Here is a 22,854-nt window from a genome sequence, read left to right as displayed (position 1 = left end):
AAGAGGGCTACACTGTCCTTTATCTCTGTCCTGTCCTTAGCTTTCTGTTGTTTGCGTCTTAAAAAAAAACAAACAAACTACTATATGCTATGATATCTACAAGGATGGGAGACTTTGTGGAATGCTCCTTGAAATATTCTGCTCTTCTAATTAATAGCAGCAACAGCAACGAAATATAAGGTCATTCCCTTTATTTGGACTTTCTCATCCTATCCCTAAAAGAAAAAAGAAAACTCATTATAAAGCTACACTAATAGGTGAAACTTTAGGGAGAAGCTCCAAGCTTTTTGTAGCACTTAGTAGTTGAGATTGGAACCTGGTCTGAATTTATTAAAGAAGCCAAGGAAATGGTCAGTACTAGAATAGGTAGTTTCCTCAAATGATCTTGAAGACTTTGGGGGGGGCCCTTGCTTACTGTTTTCCTCCCAATTCTGCTGACCCTCCCCTTTGTACCGTCATCTGTGTATCTACATAGGTACATAGAAAGGCTACAATAAACATTTAACATATTTTTGTTGAGTTTTTGTTGCAGAAAAAAATATTGATAATGTCTAAGTCCCTGTCCTAGGATTGTTGCCTAAATTCTGATATTGCAGGAGTGATCTTATTCTCTTGGATACTCTGCCTTCTTTGTTATGTTTGCCCGTGAAGTGTACAAGATGAAGGTTTTGAGCTTTATTTTATGATGTTGAAAAAAAAGATGAAATGGTAGAAAGTTGAAGAAGAGGAACTTAGTCTGGTGATTTTAGGCATTCATGACACTTTAGGGATGCGATGGGAACTAAGACTATGAGCCAGGAACTTTTATCATTTTATGTGTGTGCTTCTAATTTTTTCAGTTTTTGTTTTTTAAACATTTTTTTGGATGTGGGCCATTTTTTTGAGTCTTTATTGACTTTGTTACAATATTCCTTCTGTTTTTATATTTTGGTTTTTTGGCCACAAGGCATGTGGGATCTTAGCTCCCCAAGCAGAGATTGAAACTGTCCCCCCTCACTGGAAGGTGAAGTCTTAACCACTGAATCACCAGGGAAGTCCTATGTGTGTGTGTGTGTGTTGAAAAAGTAGAAATTAAATTGAAGCTATATACAGAAGAGTACCAGATCAAAAGTGCGCATGCTTGCTGATTATCCCATACTCAATGGAAGTACCATAAACATCAGAGTAGAATGTTGCCAGAACCACAAATACCCTCTTTTTCCAGATCTGCCCTCTTCCTTCTCCCTAAAAGGAGCCGCTGTCTTGACTTCTCACACCAGAGATTGGTTCTGTTTTAACTCTATGTAAATGAATGTATGCAGGTCAGGAAGCAACAGTTAGAACTGGACATGGAACAACGGACTGGTTCCAAATTGGAAAAGGAATACATCAGGAGGTATATTGTCACCCTGCTTATTTAGCTTATATTGCAGAGTACATCATGCAAAATGCTGGGCTGGATGAAGTACAAGCTGGAATCAAGATTTCTGGGAGAAATGTCAATAACCTCAGATATGCAGATGACACCACCCTTATGGCAGAAAGCTAAGAGGAACTAAAGAGACTCTTGATGAAGGTGGAAGAGGAGAGTGGAAAAGATGGTTTAAAATTCAACATTCAAAAAACCTAAGATCATGGCATCCAGTCGCATCACTTCATGGCAAATAGATGGGGAAACAATGGAAACAGTGACAGACTGTATTTTCTTAGACTTCAGAATCTCTGTAGATGGTGACTGCAGTCATGAAATTAACAGATGCCTGCTCCTTGGAAGAAAAGCTATGACCAACCTAGACAGCATATTAAAAAGCGGAGACATTGATTTGCCAACAAAAGTCTGTCTAGACAAAGCTATGGTTTTTCCTGTAGTCATGTATGGATGTGAGAGTTGGACTATAAAGAAAGCTGAGCGCCGAAGAATTGATGCTTTTGAACTGTGGTATTGGAGAAGACTCTTGAAGAGTCCCTTGGACTGCGAGGAGGTCCAACCAGTCCATCCTAAAGGAGATCAGTCCTGGGTATTCATTGGAACGACTGATGTTGAAGCTGAAACTCCAATACTTTGGCCACCTGAGGTGAAGAGCTGACTTATTAGAAAAGACTCTGATGCTGGGAAAGATTGAAGGCAGGAGGAGAAGGGGATGACAGAGGATGAGATGATTGGATGGTGTTATTGACTCAGTGGACTTGAGTTTGAGCAAGCTCTGGTAGATGGTGAAGGACAGGGCAGCCTGGCACGCTGTGGTCCATGGCATCGCAAAGAGTCAGACATGACTGAGTGAACAACAACCACACACCAATAATTGAGTCTCAGTGTGGATCTTTTCACTCACTGTGATGTATGAGATTCATCTGCGTAATTGTGTGTGGCTGTAGTTCACACTTACATTCCAAAGATGATTCCATCATATAAATATATTGCTACTTATTATTTGTTCTGCACGTGATGGATGTTTGGAACTTCTCCAGTTTTTGGCTCTTATGAAGAATGCTGTGGACATATGCAAATTCTGAGAAAAGACCTTTGTGAACTAAGTCATCAGAAAAACAAGCCCAACTCGATGTAGCAGCGTCAAGGAGAAGGAGGTCATGATCCATCACGTGAAGTTTTGATCCTGTTCATTTCTGTTGGCCAGTGCTGTTTGGTTTTTTGAGAAAAACAATCACATGAGGAAAGGGATGGGGTGAGAGAGTGTTTGAGGAACTGGAAGCAAAGAATCTTTTCCTCCTGAGCAAGGCTTGGCAGGAAGAGTAGACTGTGGAGTGGGGGTGGAGATGCAGGGGAGAGTCAGGGTAGTCACTTTGTCCCACACGCTGTCTGCACACTGCGGGGCCACATGAGGAAGCCTTGGCCAAGAACGGTTTTGAGATGGAACCAGTGAATGCCTGGGTTTATGTTCTGGTCAAAAGTATATAAGAAATTTTGTGGAAACTCAAAGTTTGCAATTGAAAAGGGCAAGTGCTGGGATAGTTTGCTCTCCAGTTTAATTGCTGGAAATCAGGATAGTTTTTGGTGCAGTATAATAATAAGAGCTAATATTTATTGTTTGTCTATTCTGTGCTAGGTGGCTTTTAAAATTATTTTTTGAGTATTATCTCATTTAACCCTCTCAAAGGAATGTGAGATAGACATTATCATTATTATCTCCACTTCATATGATTGAGCAATTCAGATGCAGAAGGATGAAATAATTTGCCTAAATGTGCTCAGCTAGTAAGTATAGAGTCAGTATTCAAATTTAGGCAGTCTGTGAAGTTAGCCTCTTTATTCTGCCTCTTCCTTTAATGGCGTTCTTACTAGTTTCCTAGAAGGAAATGGCAACCCACTCTGGTATTCTTGCCTGGGAAATCCCACGGACAGAGGAGCCTGGCAGGCTACAGTCCTTGGGGTTGCAAGAGTTGGATTTAGCGACTATCACCACCATCACTGCTATAACAAATGACCACAAGTTTAGGGACTTCAAATGGTGCAAATCTGTTCTCATAATTCTGAGGTTAGAAGTCTGGAATGGGTCTTACTGGACTAAAATCGCCGTGCTGGCAGGGCTGCCTTCCTTCCAAAGGCCCTAGGGGAGAATCTGTTTCCTCGCCCTTTCCGGCTTCTAGAGCTTGCCTGCATTCTGTGTCTCGTGGCCCCTTCTCCATCATCAAAGCTGATAATCTTGGGCTGAGTCCATCTCACTGCTGCTCTCTGGTTCTTCCTTCTGCCTCCCTCTTCTACATTTAAGGACAATTGTAATGGCGTTGGGCCCATCAGAATAGTCCAGGACAGTTTCTCCATCACAGGGTCGGCTGATTAGCCACCTTAATTTCATCTGCAACTTTAGTTCCCCTTTACCATGTAACCTAACATAGAGGTTCTTGGAATTGGGATGTGGACATCTACAGGGGGCTGTTATTCTGGCTGCCACAGACTTTTACCAGGGACCTGGTTTTGTTCTGGCAGTCTTCTCTGCTACTCTCGAGTGAGCCATCATCAGAGGGATAGTAGGTAATCATCACAGTATTCATTAGTGAAGAGCAGGGACAGCCCTTAGACTCATATAATGTTCGATGGAAACACGCCACATAGATTGAAGGCCTGAATGTGGCCCCCAGTGTTCTCAGAAATCTTGGGCCCAGCACACTCAGGCATTTGTGGTAGACGAAAGGGAGAGGGGAATCAAGAGATCAAGAGCTTAGAGATGGCAGGGACCAGGAGGGGCTGTCTGTCCTCATGCTCTTAGCCTCCTGGAAAGAGAGGTTGAAAAGTCAACACCACTGTTGACATATAATGGTCCCACCCACTAGACAAAGTGGCCTGTGGACTCTGATTGCCACTTTCTTGGGGTGGGGGCAGTGAGGAAGGAGTGGGCAGACGAGGGGGAGGAGAGGGGAGAGGGGCCAGGAATACCCCTCCCTTCAACAATTAGACCAGGGCCCTTGAGCCCGAAAAAGTGTTTCCCGTGTGATTATTCTTCTGCATTGAAATAAATTTGTGCACTGAAAGTTGAATTAATTACTTGTCAGAGCACTTGCTGCGAATGGACAATGGAACTGGGGTTGAAACACACACACATCCACTGATAAGAAGTTGGAACAAAACACAGTTTGGCTCACATGTGGGATCCATGAGCGTTAGGCCTGGCCTGTGTGGTGGATGCCAAGCATGAGAATGGTGCTCAGGGCCTGATTGTGGGTTGTGCAGATTAAAGATTCCTCTTTACATTTGGATATATTTGGCATTCCATAGATGCTACCCGTGAATCCTTCCAAAGTGCCTCTGGGGTTGCTCTAAATCTTCTTGCCTTGTTTTTCTTGGCTTAAGTGTTTGTTTGTGTTTGAGAAAAGTGTAGACTAAATTATAAAGACTAAACTTTTGTAACATTCTCTGCCCTGGAGTTGCCTGGGATCAGGCTGAAGAACCTATAAGACATGAGTCTTCTGTGAGGGAGGTGACAAGTACACCTCACATTATACAACGTGTGTGTGAGTTGGAAATAAAAATCTGAGTTAAATAACCTGTGTGGTAAATATGCCTCAAGTTAGTATATTTTCACTGAGGTTTTCAAAGTTGAGTATATTTTTTACCTATTTATCTGTAATCATACTAGAGGTGACCTGGCAGAAAGAGCTGATCCTAGGGTCCAAAGAAAAGAAGTTTTAAGTAGAAAGAAAGTCTACTCAAACTCCATGGAGAAAAGAAAACCCTGGATTTGTTAGTCCAGAAAAAACGTCCCTCATTTTTTAGGACTGCAGTTTTTGGACAAGTTGTGTTTATCGGGGATAGCAGGAGGAACCAGAAGGACTGAGTGAAATTAAATCGTGGATTGGAGAATGTTCTTGTACCCATCAGAGTCAGGGGGCTTTTCCACAAGTGGGTGGAAAGGCTCTGACTGTCCCCTGTATGCCAGGTGCTGGGGTCTTTCCGAAGTATGAGGTCTAGTTCAGAATAGAGGGATCTTTTCAAAATGTGAGTCTTGCCTTGCTCTGCAAAAGAGTCTCACTGGCTTCTCAGCGCTCTGTGGGTAAAGATTAGTTCTTTAGTGGATGGGGCTTCCCAGGTGGCTCAGTGGTAAAGAATCTGCCTTCCAGTACCTGCCAGTGCAGGAGACGTGGGGTTCAATCCCTGGTTTGGGAAGATCCCTTGGAGGAGGAAATGGCAACCTACTCCATTGTTCTTTCCTCGAAAACCCCATGGATAGAGGAGCCTGGTGGGCTACGGTCCAGGGGTCTCAAAAGAATCGGCCATGACTAAGTGACGGAACACACAACACGCCTAGGGGATGGGACTCCATGGTCTCGGCTTTCCCGGCCTGTCGCTGTGTTCCAGGCAGCTCCCAGATTGGGCCCAGCTTCTTCCTGACGCGCTTTCTCTGGCTGCAGCCATGTGTGCACATGCATGCTCCTCCTTGTTAACACCTGCTCGTTCCACTGATCTGTTTTCCCAGGGAAAGCATTCCCCGATACCTCCCTTACTCCCTGAAAGATGCTTTCCTAGCACCACGTCTTCCCATCTCCTCCCTTCGTAGCATTCATTTCTGTTTGTGTGACTTACTCTACCAGGCACAGTGCTTACCTGGCAAACAAATGAATGCAGGTGGTATTACAACTGCTCTGAATCGAAAAGTCTGATTACGCAGGAATGCAGACATTAGCCCATCTTCTAAGCTGCCTCAGTTTCCTCAAAATAATCAGAAGAGATAAGTTCAATATGTCACTGATCAGAGTAGGCAGAAGTTCACTAAATCATCCCACTTACTGTTCCAGGACAGCAGTTCAGTCCTGGCGTCCTGGTCTTCTGGGCTACCTCTAGGTGATGATGGGACCCCATCCTAACATCTCTGCATGTTACAGGAACTAGCATTGATCAGATTCCACTTAGTTATCTGGATGTTATCTTTTTGACATTGCAATGCCAAGTCTTCTTGCTCCTTACACTTCCTGGAGTGCCTGTAATAGACACAAGGCACGTTAACAAAACGAGAAAGTGACAGCAGAGCCCAGGCAGCCAGTCTCTTGGGGAAATTACTGAAACTGACACTATAAATCAGTCCAGTTTATGAGCTCGAAGTACTCATGAGTACTTAATTAAATACTAATTGATTTGAACCTGACTCAAGATTGGCTCAACTCTGGTAGAAAGCAAACAAGGGCATTTAGGCACACTTCTATTTTTTTTTTTTCAGGGTTCATATGGTTCCAGAGTGATGTTATTCATAGAGTTAGCTCTTAGTAAACACAGGAAAAATATTTTATCAGTATCTTTGAATAGGATTATTCAACCTTGGGTGGAATAATTCAACTTGTCCCTTTTGAAAGTTATTTGAGCATAACAGAAAATAGAACAAGACTGTATTAGGTACAGATTTTTTTTCATCATCCACATTTTTCAACCAGCACAGACCATAAAGTTTTATTGCTTAAGGGGGCAAGAACCTTATCCAGAGTCACACAGGAAGGTGGCAGTGACCTGTGACTTGAACCTCACCTTAGTCCGTGCTCTTCCTGCCCTCGTTTGTATGCCATGGTCTGACTCTGTGTGTGTGTGTGCTAAGTCACTTCAGTTGTGTCCAACTCTTTGTGACCCTGTGGACTGTAGCCCTAGAGGCTCCTCTGTCCGTGGGATTCGCCAGGCAGGAATACTGGAGTGGGTTGCCATTTGCTACTCCAGGGGATCTTCCTGACCCAGGGATCGAACCTGTGTCTCTTACATCTCCTGCCTTGGCAGGTGGGTTCTTAACCACTAGTGGCCACCTGGGAAGCCCATGACTCTTTTTTACCAAAATAATAAAAAACAGTAATTTTGAAGCCTGAATATAAATAGAAAGGATGGAAGAGTGGAAAATTTTAGCTGTTGCATGAAATCTCAAGCAAACTACTCTTATTGGACAAAAAGTTATTTTCAAAACAAGATTCATTTAATCAAAGTGTATTGTCTCATGAAGAAAATGTGATAGTTCAATATAGTAAGTTACCAATGTAGAAGGTGTTCCTAAATTTTAAAAAATTAGCTAGCCTGATACAGCTTCAGTGGTTATTTTTTAAAAAATTCTCATGTTAGGGCTTTCTTGACACGGGTATCACTATTATTGCTTTAAAGCATTGCCTCTTTTTCTTTTTGCCCGATGTTGGTGTTTTGCCAAGTGCCGGTATTTGGAGATTTGATGGATGGAATCTAACGTGAGACATCATTCTTTCTTAATTTGTTCAAAGCCTCTTTATGCACCAGCTAATCCTTCCTAATTATATTTCTAGGAAGGATGTTCTTAACTCAAACAGGAAGATGACATGGGCATTTTGAGGAGATTAGGATGCGCTTTACTCAGAGAAAAGAAATTTGAAAGGAGGCCTTCTCTCGTTCCCATTTCTCATTCCCTGGGCACAAATGACCATTTTCCTTCTTGGTCTTTTGTGGAACTTTTTTCCTCTCTGTTTCTCTTCCATTCCTGTGGTTCCCCTTTATCTCCCGGTTTACGTAAGCTATTTGAAGGAATTAAAAAAAAAGTCTAAGAAACTAATTTCCATAGATGAGGCAAGCATTTCACAACTTAATTGGCTTAATGTCTTGAAAGGGGAGTTGGGAATCTAAATAACTGTATAATTTAATGTGTGTATATTAGAAATATTTTGTGCAAGGTTGAGTCACTTTGCAATCTCCTTGATTAATTTCTTGCTGCCATATTTTTTTGTATTAATTTAATGTGATTTTTATGTGGAAGTGATATGTATATTTGTGATATGTATATTTGTTTCACATCCTTAATGCTTTGAACAGAGTAAGTGTGGTCATTGTCAAATAAGACTGGTAAATAAATTGTAGTGTGTAAAGTCTTAGTGGTTTTGAATATTCCTATGAAGTAAATTATCACATGCTCACAGAATAATTTCAATTTTTCTTCTTAGTATTTTAAACTGAGTTAGAACATTTCCCATATTTATTAGCCCTCTGTATTTTTATGTGAATAATCTATTTACATCCTTTACCACAGTTTAAATTACATGCAATTTATATTGCATGTTCCTACAATTATATATTTTTTAATTTATAAGAGCTCTTTTCATATTAACAATCCCTTTGTTAAACATTTCAAGAACTCTCAAAGAGGGGTGGAAAGAATGCAAAGAATGTTATTAGTATTTATTGAATCTTTTTATGCCCCAATTTGGACTAAATTTCTTAAATTGGATTTTTGAAAATTCCCACTTGCACATGAGGACAAGAATATAGTCTGTGACTCATTGGGTAATTTATTTCAGAATTCTAATGTCTGATGAGAGGCTTGCCAATTAACAAAGACAGACTTCTTTTGGTTCTCGAGAACCATCTATAACTTACCAAGCCTAAATAGTTCTCGAACATTTTGAACTAGTTGCCTTAAGCCAGGCTCATCTTCCTTAATGAAGTTAGAAGCTTTATTCTCACTTCCATAATCCAGAACTTTAATTAACTATAGTTGATTCATTCATTCTGTAGACAAAGATTTATTGGGTGCTGACCATGTGCTCGGAGAAGGCAGTGGCACCACACTCCAGTACTCTTGCCTGGAAAATCCCATGGACGGAGGAATCTGGTGAGCTGCAGTCCATGGGGCCCTTAAGAGTCGGACATGACTGAGCAACTTCACTTTCATGCACTGGAGAAGGAAATGGCAGTCCACTCCAGTGTTCTTGCCTGGAGAATCCCAGGGACGGTGGAGCCTGGTGGGCTGCAGTCCATGGGGCTGCTAAGAGTCGGACATGACTGACCGACTTCACTTTCACTTTTCACTTTCATGCATTGGAGAAGGAAATGGCAACCCACTCCAGTGTTCTTGGCTGGAGAATCCCAGGGACGGGGGAGCCTGGTGGGCTGCCATCTATGGGGTCACACAGAGTCAGACACGACTGAAGCGACTTAGCAGCAGCAGACCATGTGCTAGGTACTATTCTAGGCACTCCAGTTGGAGGGATCACACTAAAATGCCGAACAAATGTTAATAATATAGTTAAGTAGTTACCCAGTTGACTGGTAAAGTATAAATTCAAATGAAGAATGAGGAGGTGGGCTATCAATGAGGACTGGAGTAAAGGAAAGCATACTAGAATCTGAGGGACTTAGAATAATAAAGGAGAAGCTGGCTTTTAAGTAAAGGAAAAGAACAAGATGGAAGATATGGTGGGAATGAGTCTCCTGTTTCCCAAGGAGAGGTAGAAGATTAATCTCATCAGGTGACTGAAGAATAGCAGGCGGATTCTTGACCAACTGAGCTATCAGGGAAGCCCAGGAAATAGGATGAGATGGGCAGATCCAGATTATAGAAAGCCCTGAAAATTGGGGAGAGGATATTTCTGTGTTGAGAAATAAGAGATATTAGTCACTAGAGAAATATAAGACCTACCTGTGGGACGTCAGATCAGGTGCGGTGCTGTGATTGTGAGAGGGGAGGCCTGTGGTTGATGGGTAGATGGTAGAAAACAGTGCCTGAAGAAGCTGAGCCTACCTACCCCTTATAGTAACTTCTTGAGAGCAAATTTGATTTTCTTTAAAACAGAAGGGATACAGACCAGAAGTCAAGAAAATAGTTCCTTTCGATCCAGGCTAAGGAATTACATGTATGTCTCTCTCTGTCTCTCTCTCTAGATGTGTTAAATCAAATAATATATAGTTGTATCCACGTGAGCAATGGGAAAATGTGGGGCTGTCTTTGAAAAGTTCCTTCTTACTCCACTCGATCCCTGTATTCAAATTCATTCATCTGTAATCAGAACCAGATTCTATTTCCTTCTATGTTGATCATGCTGACATTTCAGAACGTATCTGGTGACATTGCATCACTCTTTGTACAGAAATTGAGGTCCCTTTTTACTTTCTCAAGGGTTCATCAGACTCCTGTTCTTTTCCTTTACCTTTGTTGGCTCAGCAGCTTTTGCCATTCATGTGATCTCTGCCTCTTCCAGCATAAATCTCTGTGCAGCTTCTCTGTGGTTTTCATGCTATGCTAGGAATGATCAATTCAGCTATATGCCTCTTCTGCTGGGACTGAAATTCCACATCTTCCATGATGTCTTTGTGATGAGCTGGAAAGGAGTCTGATACATATGCACGCATATGCACACACACGTGTGCACACACAAAGGTCTATTGATAGGCTTCAAACATCTTTCTAGGTGGGTCACATTATCTAGTTTCTGGTTGGATTGTATTATCATTAGTTATTATTGAAACTGATGTAGTAAAGGAGGGCTTCCCAGGTGATGCTAGTGGTAAAGAACCTGCCTGCCAGTGCAGGAGACATAAAAGACGTGGGTTTGATCCCTGGGTCGGGAAGATCCCCCAGAGAAGGAAATGGCAACACACTCCAGTATTTTTGCCTGGCAAATCCCATGGGCAGGAACCTGTTGAGCTGTATAGTCCATGGTGACCCAAAGGGTTGGACATGACTTAGAGACTAAACAACAACTATAAAAAACTAAAGTCTGAAACAATTGTGTTATTTCTTATTCTACAGTGTTAAATAATAAATAATGCAGTTTTGTTTGACTTCACTTGTATATGCTATTTAGCTGTTGAGGCCTAGGGTTGCTAGGAAAGGTTTTATGATTTGCTTTGTAAAGTAATCAGTCCGGCAACATGCTACTGGAGAGTAGTATTTTCTTTCACAGAATCAGAAATACTTTCCAAACCCACTGCTTCTTTCAAAAAACTTACGTATATCATCATTAGGGTTCAAGTCAATTTAGGATGATCTTTTACAAAATAAAGATTTAATCAACCCATTAGGAATTCTTTAGCAAGAAACCAAAGGGAAGGATTTGTGACTTTGAATCACAAATATTTATTGAATACTTACTATGTGCCAGGTACCAGGCTAGTGGCTAAACAATTCTTAAATTTCAGTGAATACTCTATATCTGTTATGTTTTTCTCCTCTCTTTCTAGTATTTCTAGAATGAGAAGTTAAATTTTTATTTGTTTTTAGTGAAGAGTTATATTTTTATAGGTCAAAACATCTATAATGCCATTCCCTCTACTGATATTAAATCAAATATTTGACCTGTTCCATCAAAGTCCAGTTCTGGTGTTAAAAGCCCTGAAATTGGTTAATTAGCTGATAGCTTGCTGTAACATCATGCCAGGCACCCTTCTTACTTGTAGCCAGTACTGGGGGAAGATCTAACTAACCCCTAACTAGCCTTTCAATCTCAAACCACTGCAGGTGTGGGCAATTAAATGAGAATGAGAAAGGAGATTTTTGCCTGATTAGAAGCTTTGAGCAATGATAGTGCATGAGTTAATAGCTTCTGTAGAGTTTTTGAAGGGTAAGCCAACCACAGAAAAGAAGGGGGGCATTTTATGTGTGGGAGATTTCCCAGGAAGAGCAGAATCTGAATGCTAACTGGCTTCAGCCAGACTGGCTTCCTTTTGTATGGAGACACTGCCTCTAGTGTTTAGGAAAAAAATGCACACTGGAAAATTGTGTAACATTATGGTGCCATCTATCTTGAAAATGAATTATTTTTTATCGACTGCTTTAAAGCAGTTTCCAGATAACTAAAAAACTTTAATTATTTTGCATATGGACAAGTTCCCCAGGCAGAAGCCTTTAAAGTTATTTCAGAGGGGCCTCGAGTTATCCATGTGGTGTAATGAGACTGCTTCTTGTAGAGTTCCCAGGAGCCCCCGCGCCTGCCTGGCTTTCTGGGCACAAGGTGTGTATATGGAAGAGTCCTTGCCCTCTATCTCTCTTGGTCTGACTTGTGATGAATTTTCAGGACATCTCTTTTTCTCCCAGATGGTGTTTACCCTCTAAATTCAAAGGTTCACTTTTTTCCTAAAAGTGCTTTGTATCCGTCTTTTTTTTTTTTTTTTTGTCTTAATGGGATGAGAGGCCTGGATAGACAAATCTATGGAGTTTGAAGGATGAGGCAAAATTGGTAGGTTTGTCGTCTTTGTTTAAGGTGGAAAAAAGGCTAAATGGTTTTACTTCTCAGATTTTCTTAGAATAAACTCAAATGAAAAAATATTGGGAGTATTTTAACCTGTGAAATGCTTGTTGACATTAATATAATGAAGATACTTAAGAGTTTAAATGTTTAGCACTGACAAAGCAGGGGTGAAATCTTAGACATGGGTTTTTTTTCTTTTTGGTTAGTGGGGTTGCTACCTAAAACTTTATCATATAAATGTATATACACTGCAGTTAAACTGTTAATGTTTGGTTTTTAAAGTCTGTGTGGATCAGAAAATGGATTTAGTATTCCATATTCTCTAGAATGACGACAGGCCATGGAAGCCCAGGACAATGCTGGCATGTTTTCAAAGGAATTCTTCCCTGGTCTGGATACTATAATAAACACAACTGCAGTTTGGTCGACTTATTATATACACAACATGTATGATAGTTTGGAAGTTTTTTTTTTCTTTTGTTTTAGGTGTACCGGTTATAGCTGATTTTTGTAGAGGGTTTGAAATAGCATTTGGTTAAAAACTGGGGCTAACATTCTTAAAAAAAAAAAAAAAGACTGGTATGAGTTAATGAATACAGAAAATGCAAATACCCATACCAATCAATTCATAAAAGAGTTCAAGTCAAAACATATGAACATAAGTTGAACTTTTATGATTTTGCCATTGGGCAGCAGGTGGCAAGCTTTGCTTTTCAATGAACTTGGGTTTTATTTTTACACCAAAGGATGCCAAAATTTGAAGAGGGTGGTTTGAATCCACTGGAATATGTCATTTCTTGGCAGTGTGACCTTGAACCACCTCCTTCGCTCATCGTGCATAATTGCCTTTCTTTGGATGTTAAAGCCAGCTTTCTGAGTCCCATGTTGCAGATGGATAAGAATTAATTTATATGAGTGATACTTTATTCTTTCATAATTTTTAACAACACATTGCTAGTGGAGAAAATGAATTAGAAACAATTGAGTTTCTTAGGGCAGTCCCTGTATGATTTACGAATTTTGTTTGTACGGTTTTTTGTTTTACTTAATACTAAATCTTAGATAGATAACCTTTTTTTTTTTTTTCTTTCACTTTAAAAAATCACTTCTTACTGGCTAGGTACCTCGATACCTTGGTGTGAAAAGTAATTAAACAGAACTGAACAGAGTTTCATGAAAGTGTTTTTGGAAAGCTGGAGAAAAATACATTTTGAAACCAGAATTGAAAACTCATATCTTCCCTTAGGCTATACTGTGTGTTTAGTTAAGATTTGAATTTTAAGTCTGGAAAAAAGATTAAGCTTCAAGATGGAAGTGATAGTGAAGTGGGGACCAAATTATAGACTGTTTGTTTATACTTTCTATAAAAATATTTCTTCTTGGATCGTTTTTTTGCATTATGGAAAAATTGGAGAGAATAGAATGAAGCACATGAATCACTGTAAATATTTAATAGTCCATAAATATTCAACACCTGCTAGGTACTTAAATTGTTTTCTAGACCTTTTGTTAGAATTGAATTCATATGGACTATATTGTATGTTCGTAATTGTTCTTAACCTTTTTCCTACTCCAGCCCTGCATTTTTACGTTACTAATCATATTTACAAAATATAGTTCATTAACAGAGTTTATAAAAGATAATGAAAAAGCAACTGTCTAACTGGGTAAAGCACTACCTTATCTTAGAGGCACTCCATGTGGCCCTTCTCATCCCCTTGCCCTCTCCTTCCAACAAAGTAATTTGTATGAATCAGTCTCTGCTTCTCCTTATAGTTTTACCTTGTACTTTGGTACTTCTGAACACTGTTACTTCAGTAGCAATTTTTTTTTTTCACTTTTAACATAAGTATGTTGTTTGTCTTCTTCTGAGAGTAGCTTTTCTGCCCTTTGTAGCAGTGGTTCTCAAACTTGAGTCTACCAGATTTTACCGGGAGGCCTTTTAAAACCATGGCTTGCTGGGCCCCATTGCAGGGTGAGTAAGTCAGCAGATCTCGGGAGGAGAGTTTGCCTGGTTAACAACCTTGCAGGTGATGCTGATGCTGTTGGCCTTGGGACAGCGCTTTGAGAGCCCCTGATTTTCCTGATGCTTCGTAGTTGGGATTCATTTATTTTTCCTTCTTATATAATTCCATTATGTGAATATACCTCAGTTTTTATATCCATTCTCCTGGTGATGGACATTTGGGTTGCTTCCAATAGTTGAGTTAAGAGCACTTTTATATGAGTCTTGTGTCAAATATTAAGTTTTTATTGAATGAAACAAGAAAACATCCAAGTATTCCACTTGTATTTAACAGTAAGTTTTGTTTCACAAAGCTTTTTGTTTTAGGAAATTTTTTCACATACTCTATTATATGAAATGACTTTTTCCTTTTTACAGACAAGCTCATCGCAAGAGTTTAAAACCACTCATATGGAGTAAATTGATCAATGTCTTCTTTTATAAATTAACTTGTTTAAGAAATCCTCCCTTATCTCATTGCCCTCAGATTATTTTCTTTTCTAAAAGCTCTTCCATTCACATTTGTTTAGTGCACCTGGAATTGATATTTTGAGTATGATGTGATTTTATATATGCTCCATATTGGTAACTTTCTGCCTTAGTGCTGTTTATTGACAAACTCCACTTCCGCCCCTATCCTTGAACTGTGATACTTACTGTATTTGTCATATGCAGGTTTCTAAATATATGTCAGTCTGTTTCTGGATTTTCTATCCTGTTAATGATGGTTTCTATCCTGGAATCAGTACTTTAAGAATTGTATCAATACAGTAGATCTTGGTAGGCGATTCCTCTTTGTTCAGCTGCAGTTCCATATAATTATAGAATCAACTTGTCACACCTTTAAAAAAAATCTGCCTGGAATTTTGATTATTGCATTGAATCAGTATATAATTTTGAGATGAATATGCATTTTTTTGATACTGACTCTTCTTGTCGATAAGTATGTCCCTCTATTTATTTAGGTCTTTCATGTCTTAACACATTTTTATAACTGTCTTCATGAAGTTCTTGTGAATCTTTTGTGAGACCTATTGGCCTTATATTTCTGGTTGCTTTAGTAGTAGAATTGTCCCTAATATTTCATTTTCAAACAGGCTTTCATAAAAAAATGAGGTTGCATGTTTTTTGTACACTGAAACTACTCAACTCACTTATTAATTCTGGTATGTTGTCTAATTCTTTTGGGTTTTCTATGGAAAATTATATTGTGGGGAGACATTATTTTTCTAACCTTCATACCTGTAAGTTTTGCGCCTTTCTTCATTGCCTGGGGTCCCCAGCTCATTGTGAGACAGATTAATATTAGTAAGTTCGGTTCCTTATTTTGAGAAGAGTTTTGTCTTTATTCGCTGAGCACCACATTTGCTGTAGGTGTTTTGTAGTTAGCCTTTATCAAGTTGACTTCCCTGGTGGCTCAGACAGTAAAGCGTCTGCCTACAGTGCGGGAGACCTGGCTTCGATTCCTGGGTCTGGAAGATCCCCTGGAAAAGGCAATGGCACCCCACTCCAGTACTCTTGCCTGGAAAATCCCATCGATGGAGGAGCCTGGTAGGCTACAGTCCAAAGGGTCGCAAAGAGTCAGACACGACTGAGCGACTTCACTTTCACTTTATCAAGTTAAAGGAGATCTCCTATATTGCTTGAATGCCAAAAGTATCTTCTACATATATTGAATTGGACCATATGATTTGATCATATGGTTTCCTTTTATCTTTAATGTGGGGAGTTATAGTAAAAGATTTGCTAATGTTGGAACAAACTTGCATTCATATAATAAATGTCATTTGGCCATGATGTCTTTTTTAATCTTTCAGTTTGCATACGTATTTGTGACTGAGACTGGTGCTTTCTCACACTGTTTTGTTGTGATCTTGGTATAAGGTGATGTTAGCATAACAGAATGAGATGCGAAGTGTTCCTTCTCTCCTTTCTTGAGAAAATTTTGTATAAGATTGGATGTTTGGTAGGACTCATTTATAAAATTATCTAGGTATTTTCCATGTAGGATGACTAATTTTTAATGACATTTTGTATTATTTGTACTTGATTTTTTGTTTTTGTTCTACTTTTTAGATTTAGTTTCTTTTCTGCTGTTCTTTCCTCCCTCATCACAAAGTGCTTTCGATGATATACTTCTTTGCTGTTCTTAGTGATTAGCCTAGATGTTTACCCCAAGTAAACAACGTGTATTTAAATTAACAAAGGCAAAAGGTAGTCAGTATTTTTACCTCCAACCAAAATAGCATAAGCCTGTAGGATGCTTACATTTGGATCACTCCCTCCAGAGGTCTGGGCTGTTATTTTTCAACATTTCAATGAAAAAAACTTTAATTCTATAAATTAAATATTATATAATTGCTTCATATAATTAATGCTTACTTAGATCTTCCCACGTATTTTTTGACCCTTTTTTGTTTTTGTTGTTCACCATTACTACTTGCATTTTAGACAATCTCTTTGGGATAATTTTTTCTTAAAGTGCCACTTCCAGAAAATCAGGTGGTGAGGGTCTCAATTTCATTGATTTTTTTTTTTTCCTGGATGTGCAGTTGTAGTTTGACAACTAATGTTTTGGCAAGCATTTGAAAGACTTTGTTCCATAGTCTTCTGACTTCCCTTGTTAATTGTTGATAAATCAGCTGATCATTGGCTTGGTTCCTGTTCCTTTATAGCTAATCTCTCTTTTCTTTTTGGATTTTAAAAATTTATCTTGCTTGGGATTTATTGGAATGGGAGGACTTATGTTCTTGCCTTTTGGAAGCTTCTTAGTCATTTTTTTTCTTGGACTAGTGCCTCTTTCCAGTGCTCGTTTTATGTAAGTGTGGTTAGACAACTGTTAAACTTTCTCTCGATTTCTCTTTCATATGCTCCTTGTCTCTCTGTGTTGCACATGGGGGTAGTCTCTTCTAGTTTACTAATTCTCTATTGAGTTCTACCATACCTGCTGTCATTTTTGGGGTTACCCTTTTTAAATATTACATATTTTTATATCTAAAATTTCTGTTTTGATTTTTTTAACCTCTCCCTAGTCTTTAAGTCTTTTATCAATTAGTCGTTATTTCAGTGTCATCATTATTTACACGCGTTCAATAGACTAGAATCGTTAAGATACAGAGTATAATATGCAGTTGTTACTGGACTGAGACTGCAGTCTGATTTTTGTTCTGATTGTGGCCGATGGCCTTGTACATTGTGTGCTTTCAGGCTGTGAGTAAATGTTCACCAGAATTTTGCTTCTAGAATTCCTTCAGATCCAGTTTTGAAGATACGTTCCAACAGAGGCCTTTGTATTTGCTTTTAACTAGTTTCTGGGGGGTACTAACAGTGCCGGCCCACCTTTAAATAGAGTTGCCATTGTTCCGGTCACTCCGGTTTTTTTCTTTCTTCCTTTTTTCAGGTATTTTTTAATTTGGCTGCTGAAACTGCCTAAAGGCGGATTTATAATTAGAAATACTCACCCCAGATTATTTTTGTTACTGTAGCTTCATGTTTACCCAGAGCCTAAGCTGACACAGGAGGCACATATCTGCATAGTCTGTCTGTCGGGTGATTTTCTGGGGCCACTTACTCACAGTGTTGCTGTTTGGTGTGACGTGGGCCCTCTTACCTCGTCTGGCTCCTGGGTTTGTCCCTGTGCCCCATGCAGCATGTTACAACCTGTAATCTAGGCATCCAGAAATGGCAGATATCCCTTCAGGGCAAATACCCCTTGTGGTGCCAACTCATTTCCCTGGATTCACGCTCTCAGGTGTGTCTGGCTTCTCAGAATTTCCCTTAGTCCACTGCCAGCTCACCCATAGTTGGGTATTTTGTCCAGCAGTTTTACCTGTCCGATAGTGGCAGATTTTCTGTAGACATCTAACCCTCTATTCTGCCAGAAGTAGTGATCTGAGCTAATTTATTTTAAAGAGCTTTTGTTCTGAGAAATCAGAAACCTAATATTTGGAGGATAAACCTGAAGTTCCCTGTGCTACAAGCAGCTCATCTCAGTTGAATAATTAGACTCTAGGTCTTCGGAGAGATCTGTGCATTCTTGTCGTTGATGGCATGAAGATATGAAAACCTCCCTCTTTTGTGTGTGGGTGGGGGGCCTCATCCAGCCAAGCAGCCGATGAGCCTGAGGGACCTGCAGGCTCCTCTGGGGCTGCTTTCCCCGTGTCAGCCCCTTGGCACCCTGACAGGGACACCTGCGCGCTGGGCTGGGCCTCTATTTCCTGCCCTTTGTCTTTTTGTCTCCTGCCTAGTAGTTAAGCCTTATCTCCTGTTGCTTCATTTTGCTCTGTAGTTTCATTTGGGCGTTTTTAAGCACTCACAGACATGTACTTTTAGAGTCCTGATGAGTGTATTCAGAGGTTAAATTGGCCTTTGTGTGTTATAATCCCACTCCTCTCTTTCAGGGTTTAAAGAGAGAAAATGGAAGTGCTGTTTATTATTATACAAGGAGGAGGAGGAGAGGGCTCCTAATTTTGGAGCAGGAAAAGGGCAGGCACATAGTTGTTGCTTCTATCCCAGTGGCATCCGACAGGAGAAAAAACATAACTGCCCTATGAGAGAGTGGAAGGAGCCCCATGGATGTATACGTTACTGCCATTCCCTTCTCCAGACATACATTACTACTTCTGAATTAGTAGGGCTATAGAGCTATAAATGAAAATAATACTACATTAGTTTTGAATGTGCTGCTTCATGGGTCTAAATTCACTACTTCTTGAATCTAAATTCACAAGCTTTAGTGCTGTTTTACTCATCCCTTGCAATGACCGCCTATAGCTTGGCAGCCTGAAGGGGATGGCTGAATATACGAGGACACCAAGTAAAACATCTTTTTCTGGCCAAAATTGAGATCCAGTATATTTTTGGCTGACCATTTCTAATCTCAGGCTTGTGTAAATCATTGAGAAATTGCATGTTACACTTGTGGGGGGCTATAATAATTATAATCATAGGCAATTAAATTGAGGAAGTGAATTAACTCCTCCCCCACTTTTTTTTTTTTGGTCCCAGATTATTTCTGTTTCAGGAATCTTAGTTGAAATTTGATAACCATCAGTTTAGTATGTTATTGTCAAATGTGGGGGTTATAACAGGTTTGAAAAGGCAGATCGTGGGTCGATGGAAGGCCAATAGTGGTGGCTTAAAGATGAGATTTTATGAATGAAAGCTTGGTTTTATGTGTGACTTACGTTGGGTCCGAACACAGGATGAGGAGGGAGGGTGTAGAATCTTGGAGTGCAGGCTAGGAATCAAGGCACTATCAGATCTGATGGAGCCAGTTTTGGAGACTGGGAGTGGCTGGCAAGAGCCACGTGCAGCTGCAGGTAGTGCTGTGGGTAACGTGGGACAAACACTCAACAAGGCTTCATCTCCTCATATGGAAGAAAATGAGCAGGGTTGCTTGATAAGCTTTGGATTTGTGATTGTGAGTACTTATTAAAAGGAGGTAATAATCCGTGGTTAGTGAGGATCTGTAGGCAGGGGAAGGAAGCCTGTCAGAGGGAATTGACAGGGGATCTGAGGAGAGGTGTGCACCCAGGTGCTTGGAGCAGTAGGCACTGTGTGGACTTCATCTCCAGAGAGAGCTTCCCCCAAGGTGGTGATGACCAGAGTCCCTTCCTTGCAGTTAGGGAGCTCCGAGTTCAGTGGCAGGCATGTGCATACAGAGAATAGTATAGCACTGTGATAAAGGTGATGGGAGAGTTTTGCTGCAGGTGCTTTAGCAGTTGAAAGAAGAGTGATCTACCATTTCCCACTCCATCAAGCGTAAACCCACTTCAGAGTCTTCCCATAATATGGTCCCATCTACCTTTGCTCAACCTTACTTTTCATTGCTTTCCAGCCCATGTCTCCCTCTCCTCCTGGCACAGTCTGCTCAGTTACCTCTTTCTCATCTCACCCCCATCCCTCATAATCTTTTTCTGCTTTGCTTTTGTGGTCTCTTCATCTCTCTGTCAAAGCCCCTTGAATTGTCAGGTATGATTCAATTCCTAAGAGCCTCCCTTGCACTTTGACAATAGCCAGCATTTATTGAGAACAGTTTTTACAACTCATCTGGTGTTTTGCACGCATAATCTCCTAACAGGTGATCATATCATTGCTGTACAACGCAGGCATGGAGCAGTTAGAACATCCAGCTGTGGTGTGGGCAGACAGGGTCCCCAAGGTCACCTGCTGTCCTGAAGGTTATTCTTTTGGTGGTGAATTGTAGGGAGGTTTTGAGGAAGGTTCCTGGTGGGTAACAGCACTTTGGAGGCTCAAGACAACACCCATTTGCCATCTGCTGTGGAAGAATTTCATCAGTTTTACTGTGGTAGCACTGTACTGACTGTTCAACAACCCCATCATTAACCTGCTCTTTTTATAGATTAGGGAAATTTGTTACAGAAGCCTCAAGTATCGTGCCAAAGTGACAGCTTGTAAGCCAGAATCAGACCTTGAACCCAAGCCTGTCTGACTGCAACCAGTGACGGAGAGCTGTTTATTACCATGCCACTTAACACAGCTGGTGGTCAGTCACCTATAGTGTGGCATTCACCTTTCTCTCTGGTCAAGCCTGTTTCTCTAGCTGGATGGGTTTCTAAAGACAGAGACCACATCTCTTCCATGGTCTGTATTCCCAGTGCCTTGTCTGGAATGGAGCACATGGTAAATATTATTCATGCTTCTATTTATTCAGCAAACCCTCAGTGAACACTCAGGTGCCAAGCTTAGTGTTAAGACATAAGCAAAGGATAAAAAGATATATAGGACAGGATAGTTACCCTTAAAGGACTCACCATTTAATATAAGGCATGTATGTATACAGGTGTAGCTCCATCTCTGGGGTATTGGTTCCAAGACCCCCATGGATACCAAAATCTGTGATGTCCAAGTCCCTTATGTAAAATGGTGTAGTACAGTCAGCTCTCTGCTGATCCATCCATGGTTGGCTGAAACCATAGTTGTGGAACCCTCAGATATGGAGTGCCAACTACACACAAACATACAAATGAAAGTATCTGGAAATAATTCTAGAGCACTGTGATAAATACAATGAAGGAAATTTGTACCAGACACATCTATTTGAATAAGTGAAAGTGTTAGTTGCTCCAGTTCCTTGGGACTCCATGGATTTTAGCCCACTAGGCTCCTCTGTCTATGGAGTTAACTAACCAGACTCTTCTGTCCATGGGATTCTTAGGGCAAAAAGACTACTGGAGTGAATTGCCTTTTCCTTCTCCAGGGGATCTTCCCAACCCAGGGATCGAACCCAGGTCTCCTGCATTTCAGGCAGATTCTCTACCGTCTGAGCCTCCAGGGATAGGTGAATTGGATGAGGCCATTTGATAAGTGTATGTTTAGTTTTCCAAGAAGCTGACAGACTGTTTTCCAGTGACTGCTGTTTTGTTTTCCTAACAGCAGTGTGAGTTCCAGTAAATTCACATCTTCACCAGCACTTGCTAGTGTTGGTTTTTTCTTTGTGCCTTTCAAATAGGCGTATAGTGGTTTCTCATTGTGGCTTTAATGTGAATTTTAATAAAGATGAATAATGTTGAGTGTTTTTTCATATGCTTACTTGCCATCCGTGTATCTTCTTTGAAATGTTTGGCTCATTCACCCATGTTCTTAATTGGGCTGTTGTTTTCTTATTGTTGATATGACTGATCTTGAAGAGAACGTCCTTCTCAAGCATTAGTCAAGGTTTTCATTGCCTTTTGATGTACACAGTTGATAAAGTACTTCAGAGAAGATGATCTAGGAGGGATTGCCAAGGAAAACTGGAAAGGACTTTGATCCTGAGTGGCGCACGAGCGGTGATGAGATTTGACGTGGCTCAGTGTGGTTTTGAAGCAGGAGGACAGAGGAAAGGAGGAGAGAGGGAAGCCAGAAAGCACAGGAGGAACTTTGATGTTCAGTCTAAAAAGGAAAACGGATTTGTTCAGTTGCCAGTGGAAACTGGGAGGATTGGAAATACCAAAGGATGGTTTACTCTTATGATAAAAGCAATTGAGCAACAACAAGAAGAAATGCAGGGAGGCTGTGAAAAAAATGCTCATTTTTTTCAGCCTGGGACTGGATAAGGCAAGACCAGTGGGAGGTCTGTATCACTGGGCAGTGACATCAAATTAGTTTTGTAACCCTCGAGTCATCTAAGCAGATATCAAATACTTCTAGGAAGGGTAAGAATGCCTTGATCTATGTCTCAATATTGACAAGATGTATGTAGTTTCAACAGCTATACTGGCAGTTGTTTTTCCTTTAAAAATATCAGTTTATTATTTGACTTTTGTAAAAACTTCTGGGAAGGAGTCTGTATGATGATAAAACTCTCCCTGTCAGCTAGCTTCCAGGTCCTTTGATGCTGGGAAAACCACCCAGGATTCTTTTTCTACTTTGACTGGGATTCGAGGCCTTTGGGGCATCTGATCCCCCTTCTCTTAGCACTGTCATACACTTTTGTACATGAGTGTTTTTATGGGGAT

At 40.3% G+C, this 22,854-nt stretch overlaps 1 protein-coding gene across 21 annotated transcripts in view; it reads left to right on the top strand.

Moving 5' to 3' along the window:
• The window catches only part of LTBP1 (latent transforming growth factor beta binding protein 1), a 458,228-nt gene that overhangs the window by 63,094 nt on the left and 372,280 nt on the right, over positions 1 to 22,854 (top strand). The window contains exon 1 of one of the 21 annotated variants that reach the window (XM_069583587.1): positions 17,083 to 17,210. The exons of 16 other annotated variants lie outside the window; for them this stretch is intronic. In XM_069583587.1, coding sequence (XP_069439688.1) covers positions 17,125 to 17,210 — 86 coding nt within the window. In that variant the 5' untranslated portion in view covers positions 17,083 to 17,124. Of the gene's footprint in view, positions 1 to 17,082; positions 17,211 to 22,854 lie in introns of those variants that run through there. 4 more of the 21 variants (XM_069583591.1, XM_069583593.1, XM_069583588.1 and 1 more) reach the window with 4 other exon arrangements.

This window comes from Ovis canadensis, chromosome 3 (assembly GCF_042477335.2).
Source record: "Ovis canadensis isolate MfBH-ARS-UI-01 breed Bighorn chromosome 3, ARS-UI_OviCan_v2, whole genome shotgun sequence".
In the NCBI taxonomy this organism is placed as follows: domain Eukaryota; kingdom Metazoa; phylum Chordata; class Mammalia; order Artiodactyla; family Bovidae; genus Ovis; species Ovis canadensis.
The sequence above is the reverse complement of the archived record's forward strand: the minus strand, read 5'-3'. Positions and strand labels throughout refer to the sequence as shown.